This window comes from Heloderma suspectum, chromosome 13 (assembly GCF_057233095.1).
Source record: "Heloderma suspectum isolate Gila_16-S chromosome 13, 16-S_ref, whole genome shotgun sequence".
NCBI classification, from domain to species: Eukaryota; Metazoa; Chordata; class Lepidosauria; order Squamata; family Helodermatidae; genus Heloderma; species Heloderma suspectum.
The window spans coordinates 31,617,285-31,627,881 of record NC_139470.1 but is presented as its reverse complement, the minus strand read 5'-3'; the positions used below and the strand labels follow the sequence as shown (position 1 = coordinate 31,627,881).

General features: G+C 47.8%; 1 protein-coding gene across 1 annotated transcript in view; it reads left to right on the top strand.

Annotated features, from left to right (window-relative positions):
• Nucleotides 1–10,597, top strand: part of PISD (phosphatidylserine decarboxylase) — an 83,583-nt gene continuing 72,986 nt past the window's right edge. The window contains exons 1-3 of the mRNA XM_084819277.1: nt 1–122; nt 237–836; nt 8,932–9,029. Of these exons, the coding sequence (XP_084675403.1) occupies nt 1–122; nt 237–836; nt 8,932–9,029 (820 nt within the window). The remainder of the gene's footprint in view (nt 123–236; nt 837–8,931; nt 9,030–10,597) is intronic.

Below are 10,597 nucleotides of genomic sequence, written 5' to 3'. Positions count from 1 at the left end.
ATGGAGGAACGGAACCAACTGCCTAGGGCGGTGGAGGGTTCTCCGTCGCTGCAGTTATTCAAGCAGACCAGACGGCCACCTGTCAGGGATGCTTTAAACCGAACTCCTGCCCTGAGCACCGGGTTGTAGTGGAGCCTGGTGGCTCTGATTCTGGTGGGCTGTGGATCCGTTCTGGGTTTTAGTCAGAACCAGGCAGAACTCCAAAAGAGCTATGCTGAATCCTACCCCCCAAATAGGTCCAGCACCTCAGACAGCTCCGCTCGCATTCTGGCCGGTTCTGACCAAAAGCCAGAATGGACGCCCAGCCCCACCGAAGTCGCAGCCACCAGCCTCCGCTGGGGCCGGGCTGGAGCGCCTCCACGGCCCCTTCCCGCGTTGCGATCCGCGTGCGCTGCGCCGGGGCCCCTCGACGGCACGGCGGGGGTTTGGGCGCCGCAACGCATCGGACGGAAAGGCGAGGCGAGGCGAGGCGAAGCCGCGCGAGGCGCTCCTGCTGCCTGCGAGGGCGCGCTTCGGGCTTCCCGCAGGGGCGAGCGGCGCTGGGCGCCGAGCGCAGGCCGAAGCCAGCGGCGATGCCGAGGCGTCAGCGCGGCCATGTGGCGGGCGCCGCCTCAGCCGGCCGGCCGGCCCGCCCGCCTAGGCCGCCGGCCCGCGTTGTTTGCCCCGCCCCGCCCCGCTCGCCTGGCCTTGGATCCTCCCGCCGTCGAGAGCGGGCCGGAGGCGGCGGCGAGCGCGCCGGCGGCCCGACTGACTGACAGGAGCGCCAAGATGGCGGCGGCGGCGGGCCTGCGGCTGCTGCGCGGGACGGTCGCGGCGAGAGCGGGCGGCAGCTGCAGGTACCGCGGCAGCCCCTCCGTCCGCGGGGGCACCGAGGCGGTGGCGGGAAAGGGCCGGGCCGGGCCCAGAGCCGGAGCGCGTGGCGCCGAGGGCAGCGTGCCCCGGCGCCCTTCTGAAGGGCAGGGCCGGCCGGAGTGGGCGAGGCGAGGCGAGGCGAGGCAGGCGGGGGTCGCTCGGGCGCGCGCCCTGAGAGAAGAGGCGCCGCGCCGGCCGACTCGGTCGGATCCCGGCCCACAGCCCATGCCTGGAGCCGGCCGGCCGGGCGGCGGGCGGGGCGGCTGTTTTCCCGGGCAGGGTGGCGGGGGCTCTCGGCTTGCTCGGGTGCCGAGGCGGGAAAGGCGCTCTGCACGGGCTCGTTCCGTAGTTTTGCCTCCGGCGGCGCCGTCCCGCGGACGTGGAGAGGAGGAGGGGCCTCTGCCCCGAGCGGCTTACAGTTCAGAGAAAGCAAAAGGATGCGGGGAGAGACCGCAGGGGAAGGGGAATGGAGGCAGCAGGGGCAGAATGCGAAACTGCTGCAGTTACAGGTTCTTAAGGCACGGCTACAAGAATCCTCCGGTGGCATTGAAAAAGGCACACCGGATGCCAAGGCTGAGCTCTGGCGCACACGAGCCCTGGTTGCAGGCCCTACTTTTCGCTTCTCCCCCCCCCCCCCCGGGTTGTCTCGGGTGGGTGACAAGGTGAGCCCCAGCCCAACTTCGGGGACTGGAAGTGAGGGAATTCCCCCCCCCAAACATGAATGGAAGAGAAAGGGAAGGAAGCGATTTTTAATTATTCCCCCCACCCCCCCCATGTCAAAATAGCCCGGCTCCCCCTGCCCCTTTGCAACCCCTCCAGGACTTTGGGTCGCCAAGACATTAAAAAACGAGAGATAAGTCCTTTTGCCAAAAAGAAAATAGGTGCGCTCAAGGGGTCTCCACAAGATTCATAGCTGAGTCTAGTGCTTGCTTTCTCATCGTGGCATTCCCAACTGGAGCCTGTTCGGCTGGCATAATTTATTACCTATCCCATTTTCGGCTCTGGTTCTTGCAAGTTTTGCTAGTGCAAACTGAGTTTTGAAAGCCCTGAAGGAAAGAAAGTGAATATGTTAAGGCTGCAGTCTTAAACATGCTTGTGTGAACCTTGTAGCTCCATCCCATCCAGTGCATGTTTAACTTGGATTGCAGCCTTAAGGTGTGATCCTAAGCATGCTTACACAGAAGTAAGTCTCATAGAATTAAATGGAGGTTATTTGAATAAATGTGCTTAGACTTTCATTGTAAGAGTGAGATTCTGGTGGCAATCCTGTGCACACTAGTAAGCCCCATTCATTGGGCTTTATTTCTGAGTAAAAATTTATATAATCATGCTGCATGTGTGACAGCAAAAATATATGCAATTATAATATCCAAGATGCAAGAAAATAGTTTTTGGATTAAAGTGTATGTGCCTATTTTAAAAGTTAAAGCCTTACTATCTCTGAATATCTCATGGAAGTAGTTTTCTCATGTGGCTTGTTTAATGTAGGAGAATTCCACTGATGGCTACTAGTCACAATGGCTATAAGGAGCCTCTGTGTTCAAAGGCTGTTTAAAGGCTGCCCAATACCAGTTGCCGGGGATCAGCCACAGCAGAGGGCTGGTGCCATCATGCCCAGCTTGTGGGTTTCCCAGAGGCATTGTTGGCTACAGTGGGAAGTGGGTCAGGAGTACGACTAGCTGGACTCTTTAGTTTGATCTAGCAGGGCTCTTCCTGTGTTCTCAACAATCTCCTTGCTCATCTCATCTGCTTAAAGTAAATGGGCCCATTTTCTTCCTAAATGTTGGAATGTAGATAGGTGAATGGAGTTGTGCTTCTGAGTGTCCTGTGTGTGCCCTTTGCCCTCCCACTCTGGAGTCACTGAGGGCAAAAGAGCGTAGCCAGAATTCTGATCCAAATGACTCCCTTGTATCATGTCCATTTATAATGCAGGGCTGGACTCTGAATAGCATCACACACCACCACTATCATGTATACACAACCAGGTCACTGGGAACAGATAAAATTGGGCTCTGAATGTTTTCTCATCATCCTAACTGTAGGTCATTGGGGGCACAGAGAAGCTACACTTGCTCCCCCTCCCATTCCCACAAACGTTCTTACCTCAGGAGACTGGGAGCAGAGGGGATTGGGTTCTTGGTGTCTCTTCCTCAGCCTTCACTAGGGGTGAGGATCGTAGCCAATAGGCATTTCTGAGGACTTGTCAGCTGTGCCACACTTGCACCTAAAGCTGAATTAATGTTCTGTCTTCTGTGTATGCATAGGTTGTCATGAAAAGCAATATAACAAAAGATAACACGGGAGTATTGTGGCATTTTAAAGACTAATGTTTATTACAGTGTAAGGTTTCATAGACTATAGTCCAAAGTGTTAAACTTCGTTTGTCCTCCCAACATCCCTGTTAAATAGGTCACTATTCCAGCATTCCAGATGGGAAACTGAAGCTGAAATACAGTAGCTCAGGGATCCATAACCTTTCTGGACCTGTGGGCACATTTGGGAATTTGAGAAATTGCTGTGGGCACCACCACAAAATGGCTCCCATGGAGGATGTGGTTAGTCACATAATGGCTGCTGTGGGGGCCTGGCTAGTCAAAAGATAAGTAATTCTCCCAAGAAACTGAGTACAAGCAGAGGAAGGGTCTGAACTTTAAAGGCAGTCTACATATTTGACCTCACAGAAGCACAACAAAATACCCATTTAAGATTGCAATCCTATGCATGCATACATGAGACTCAGTAAGAATTACTTCTGAGTAGGCCTATGTAGAGGGCTGCGGTGGCTTAGTGGTTAAGACGCTGAACTGCAGACTGGAAGGTCGGCAGGACAGCAGTTCGTGACCCGAGTGCTGCATGACGGAGTGAGCTCCCGTCTTCAGTCCCAGCTTCTGCCAACCTAGCAGTTCGAAAGCAAGAAATTGCAAGTAGATAAATAGGTACTGCTTCAGCGGGAAAGGTAACAGTGTTCCGTGCACCTCGGTGTTCAGTCGTGACCACGGAAGCGTCTTCGGACAGCGCTGGCTCTTCAGCTTAGAAATGGAGATGAGCACCACACCCTAGAGTCGGACACCACTGGTTGGGGACACCGTTACCTTTTTTAGGCCTATGTAGGGTTGCTCTGCTCATCTGGTCCACCTACACCTTTCTCCAGCCACAAAGGAAAGGAAAATGCCCCCCCCCCCCCGCTCCCAAAAGGAAAGAAAAAGTTTTCCCTACCTCAGCCCCAGGCTTAGCTACTCCATTCACCACCATAGTGAGATAAAGGTAAAGGGGTGAGAGAGAGAGAGAGTCTGGGAGGGAGGGGGGAAATAGAGAAAGAGCAAGGCTAGGAAGGTGGAGAAACAGCGATCTAAGAGTAGGGCAAGAGAAATAGCAAGGTGGGAAGTGGAAATAGCAAAGGAGATAGGTCTGTGTGGGTGGAAGAAGATTGCGTGGGGCCAGGAAGCAGCTCTTTTCTTCTTTTCCTCCCTGCCAAACAGCTGATCAGTGGCAGGTTCAGGAACAGGAAGGAGAACCTAGTGCCTTAACATTTTTCAAGAGTTTTTTTTTTAAAATTAAAAATAAATGTTTGAAGGAGGCAGGGAATGGAGAGCTTTGCGGATGCCATTAGAGCTCTGGGCATCACACTGGGGAGCCCTGCAGTAACCTGTCCTAAGCCCACCAATGATTCAGCAATTGAGATGTGATTTATACCAAGTCCAGTACCATTGACTGGACCACACAGGCTCTTGATCAATTACCTACAATAGGGAGACAGCCATTATTTCTGTCTCTCTTGTGCAGAGATGTAGTGTATGCACCATATATGGTCTGTGAATTTGAAGATGTTTGTGCTCAGGACCAAATCATATGCAGAACTATGTTCTTGAACCCGCCATCTTACCTACCCACAACCTTGAATTCAGTAAACCCCTTTGAGTGCATATATGGGCTTACACAGGTGCAGTACCCATTTTGTCAATGGCAGTCCTCCCACCCCCTGTGTTTCCTCAGAAGATGCTCCCGGCACACACAGAGCCAATTTGGGTAATTATCTTCTCGGTGCAGTGGTGGGAAGCTGATGCTGAGAAGATTATTACCTTTGGCTAAATTGCAGCAGTTCAGGTGGTACTCCAGCCTCTTTCGTCATATTTATGTGGCTGAGGTGTGGCTTTTCTTAAGATTATTTTTCACAACAATAAGTGATTAGTCTGTCACTTAATGAGGAAAAAGAATTTTAATTAAACATCCTTTAAAAATCCTCTGCACTGAGTTTTGTAATACTTAATTGATTGAAGGCAGGGTAGTTAATTATCTAAAACATTAAAACAAACATCTGAATCATCCTGAAATGAGTGGGGCTGTGCTAGGGGCAAATTAGACTTGACATAACCGATTGATGCCCCAGTCATTGAAAGAAGGCAGTTGCTGGGGTGTTTTATTTTTAAGAGCAAAAGGGGGTATGTAGGTGGGGAGAACCGAACATCCTCTGGCTTCTCTCTGTGCAGTCTGCTGCCCCAGGCATCTTTCTCCCAGATGGACTCTCTTCTGGTATCAGAACTTGGCTGAGGGGACAGACTGGGAAGAGAAGCATGGGGGGTGGGGGTGGCGTTCCACATCGTGTGCCTTTTTTGCTGTTTTCCACAAGACTGGGGTAGATCCCAGTTTAAACTTCTGGCATATTAAATTAGCTGGGATAGGGGATTGGGTCTTAGAAGTAATAACTGCCTCATTGAGGTCCTGGCAGCTACTAAGGAAGTCTCTTCTGAAAAACAACAATATTGCTTGATTTGAACAATTCTCATCTTACCTCAAATTTACCTTTTGGGGGCAAGGTGCTTGTGCATGGCAGCAGACCATCTCCAAGTTATCATGGTATCCTTCTGGGCCACCTGGCTGGGGCAGGGTTAGGGTTGAGAAGCACCGCTTTGCAATGGCTGTGATTTTTTCTCTTCAGTAGGCCCCTGAAAGTGTTGCCTGAAGGTTTATGGCAGAGGGGCAGAACCTTAGCGCAGGACCCACGTGCGGCCCTCTGGGATTCCCCAGAAGGCAACACCCCCTTCCCCTGACCACTGATAAACACAATCAGTCAATAAAAAGCAAAACAAATAGAGCACTTGCCTATGACCCCCAAACCTGCACAAATAAATAGGCTATTAACCGGTGCCTAAACGATAGCGCTTTAGGGGCAGCCAGGAGGGAGTTCCATATCTGGGGTGCTGCCTCTTCTATAGTGTGTGCAGCTGCTCTAATAATTTCTTGTCTGTTTAAATTTGTAATTTTCTATTTTATAAATTGTGGTCTGCCTTGAGTATCATTCCTGCAGAAAGGTTATTCTAACAAATTATTCTAATAAATAGACACCTGACCTGTTACCATCTCATCTCGTTTGGCCGTAAGGGCCTGTAACATGAGAAGGCTTTCTGGCAGGGGGGGATTACTGCTACTGCTGACCAGAACATTCTGATCTTCTGCTGTGGAAACTTTAAATGCAGGTCCAAATAATTATTTATTTTTAGGGGAAAACTTCCTGTTCGTAGCTTGACAATAGCACTTTAGAGTAATCTCTAATGAAAGCTGAAATATATGTAGTTCTTGAAATCCACTGAATTCCTGTTGGAAATGTTACTTGTTAATATTGGTTTATTGACACATGAGCAACGTTTGGTCCACATGTGGCCCTCAGAGGCCTTCTGTGTGGCCCACTGAGGATGTCCCAGCAACTGCCCCCACTGGTGCATCCCCCCTGCATGCCACTGTGTTTTTGCTGGGGAAGCTGACGCACAAGGGGAGTCGTCCCAGCATGCTGTCTTCCCCAGCACAGTCGTGCTCCTTACAGCTCACTAAACAGCTGTTTGTCAGGCAGTCAGGACTGTCATTTAAATGGGGAACGGGAGAGTCATCCACACTTAAATTGCAGCCTCCCACCTGCCCAATTGAATGGCACTGGGGGGGGGGAGACTTTAAGTCTCCCCATCCCTGTATGCTGAGATGGGGGTGGGGGAAGAGTGTCCCTCTCTGTGTGTATATGTGACGGTGGGGAGGATGGCTGTGCTTGTGGGTGTGTATGTGCGCGCGCGGGTGCAGTCGCTAAGTCATCTCCCATGCCTGCATGCGGCCCTTGAGGCAACAAGTTGTCCTTCCGTGGTTTATGAGAAAGGACTAGAAACTGTAGTTTCTCTCTACTTCTGTTTTCTATCTGCCAAGAAACCTGTGTGTTTCGCCTAAGGATGCAGGTGCTTTTTGAGAAACAGCTGGATCTTACATTTTCAAAAATGGTTCTTCCCAGCAACCCTTGGAGAGTCCCAGGTGGAACCTGAAACCATCTGGTAGAGCCTAATCTGAACGTCTGCAACCTCCTCCCACTTTTCATCTTAAGACTGTAACCAAGTGCAGACCCCATGGCCACTTTGTCCCTCTCCCGCCCTTTTGCTTTGTTTACCATCTTGCTTGATGAAGAGTTCTGGAGAACTCAAAAGCTTGCACAATATTTTGTGACCTTTGAGTTGGGCTCATAAAGGTATTACAGTGATAATGGATTGTGGAAATTTTGTTTTGGAATTTTTCCTTTGGCTAACATGCCATTTGTAATTTTAATAATTCTTTGTAGCACTGAATTCCACATCCGTTTCCAATGGGCTTCAGGAATAAATATTCTTATGTAGTTCTCTTTCTTGATAACATTCTTCTTGATAACAGTTTGGGCTTGTATCCAGTTCTGAGAGCACCATAAAGAACTCTGTTCTTGGGAATGAGACAAAATGTCAGAAGATGCACATTCTCTTAAATGACTATGTTTCTTTCCTAACATATTAACTGTATGGCATATCTGAAAATACTGGAACCAAGGCAACTGGCCCTTGACTTACTTTTCATAAGAATTCTAAATGAGACATCTTTTCTTCTCAGTGTAATAATTTCTGTTTCTCCACAAGATCATTTTGCCCCCAAGATTTCGTATCTCTTGATACCAGTATGCCCATGCAAAACTCCCTTGGGGCCCACCAGGCTCCCTGCCCCTCCTGATTTTAACTTTTTTTAAAGATGGGCCCCGGAGACATTCTTAGAAAATAAAAAGGTGTGTCTGCAGCTCATTTTGAAGTGTGCCCAGCCACCCAGAAGAATCTGACAAGCAAGCTGGAGGTCGCAGGGAGTATCCTCTGGGGCTAAAGGGGATGTATTTTGCCTGTACTTCGAAGGTGGGGTGGGGCTGGGGAATATTGCCGATAGTTTTAAAAATGGTATTGTAAATCATACGACTCAGGGCAGGGTAGGACAGATATTGCTCACCTAGGTATAACTGCGTATGATCAAATTAACACGTTTTGTGAAAGTTAGATAAGGTAGACAAATTGATGATAAATTTATTGAACAATTGACTATTTGTATTATGCATTTGAATTTGAATGTGCAGGACTGTACAACCATCTGTAGTATTGGTGTAATTTAAGAATTTTGTGAAAGCCATTGTCTTACATTGCTTAATTCATGTTTTTTATTCTGTCTTTTATTAAGTAACTATATAAAGATGTACAAGTGGATTTAGTTATATGAAACTATGTTTATTTATTTACTATAAATTAACATATAATTTCAAGTAACTATATTTATTTGAAGCTATAGTTATCTGAAACTATATGTTTATTTATTTACTATAAATTAACATATAATTTCAAGTAATTATATTTATTTGAAGCTATAGTTATCTGAAACTATAAAAGTTTAATTAAATAGTAAATCAGGGTCAATGAGTTTAAATGGAAATGAACTCTGTGGAAGGGACTGAAAATGGCAGGGCTTCAAGTGCTTCTTATATTTCCTTGGTGCTAAACTTGTCCTCAGTAAAAGGAAAAAAATAGGTGACAGACACTGTGGAAAGTCTGCAAAAACGGAAAATCAAATAAAAATAACAAAATACAGCTATAAACCTGCCTTCCAAAGTAGATGAAATTAGCCCTCATATTTTGCACAGTCCAAGGTATTTTAAGTTCAATTGATTTCCATGGGATTTTCAAAAAGCATGCACTTAATATGTGTAGCTAGATGTACATAATAGGTGCCCATATTTATATGTATTTTTCATGTTTTTATATACACCAGCACCCTGTTCAACAGTAATATCTTTGGGCATGAGAATCATCACATGAAGAATATGTTGGTACTTTGTAAGCAGCCGCTTTCCCCATTCTTTCTTACTGGTAAGTATATTTATATACTTTAATTGTTCATCTAATCACTTCAAACCATGGTTACACATCATGGTTTGGAGGTAGAGCACTAATCATAGTTTGTTGATTCAGATGTTGCAGCAGTGTACGGTCAAAGCAAGCTGGAAGTGGTGGGGGAGAGTTTCTTGCAAGAGAAGGAAGAGCACAAAAGCACATTCCTGAGCCTCCCACTAATGGTTTCGAGTGGGGGCGGGGACTTCTTTCTGTCAAGGGCCAGGTTTCCTCAGGGATAAGCTGTTGGGGACCGCATGCTGGTTCTGGGCAGAGCCATAGCTACCCCACACTTTCTCTCTTTCAAGATCATCACCACACCACACTCCTTCGTATTACACACATACATGCACACACGAAGTATGTGATGTTCAACATTTGGATATGTCTAAAACTAATATGATCGTGACAGAGATTAAGAACAATCAAAGCACTCCGTGAGCAGTGTGGAGGAAAAGAATTGTGCCAAGAAAGCATGCAGGTACCCATTTTGAGCTAGCAGATATGCAGACCCTGTTTCACAGAATTGAAGTAATGTGCCACTTTGGAAACTAGACTGACCAATGTAACTGAGGGTGCAGAACCAGCGAACCAGCCCAGTGATCCAGCATTCCAGTTCGCACCATAGCAATGGGGTGTTTGATATTTATGTGATGATCAGGTAGATCCACAGTTGGCTACAGGATCATACTCAAAGAGTGCTTATCAATGGGATCTTCTCAAACTGGGGAGAGGTAACGAGCGGGGTACCGCAGGGCTCAGTCCTGGGCCCAATGCTCTTAAACATTTTTATTAATGACTTGGAGGAGGAGGTGCAGGGAATGCTGATCAAATTTGCAGATGACACAAAATTGGGCGGGATAGCTAATAGTCTGGAAGAAAGAAACAGAATTCAAAGTGATCTTGATAGGCTGGAGCACTGGGCAGAAAACAAGAGAATGACATTTAATAGGGATAAATGCCAAGTTCTGCACCTAGGAAAAAGAAACCAAATGCACAGTTACAAGATGAGGGATACGTGGCTCAACAATACTACAAGCGAGAAGGATCTTGGAATTGCTGTAGATCACAAGCTGAATGCGAGTCAACAATGTGATATGGCTGCCAAAAAGGCAAATGCTCTTTTGGGCTGCATTAATAGAAGCATCGCTTCCAAATCCCGTGAAGTACTAGTTCCCCTCTACTCAGCACTGGTTAGGCCTCATCTGGAGTACTGTGCCCAGTTCTGGGCACCACACTTTAAGAAGGATGCAGACAAACTTGGAGAAGGATGCCCACACTGGAGGTGTTCAAGACGAGGCTGGACAGCCATTGATCAGGCATGCTCTGACTTGGATTCCTGCACTGAGCAGGGGGTTGGACTCGATGGCCTTGTAGGCCCTTTCCAACCCTACTATTCTGATTCTTTGAATTTTGTTTCTGTCTTCCAAAGTATTAGCTATCCCGCCCAATTTTGTGTCATCTGCAAATTTGATCAGCATTCCCTGCACCTCCTCCCCCAAGTCATTAATAAAAAAGTTGAAGAGCACTGGGCCCAGGACTGAGCC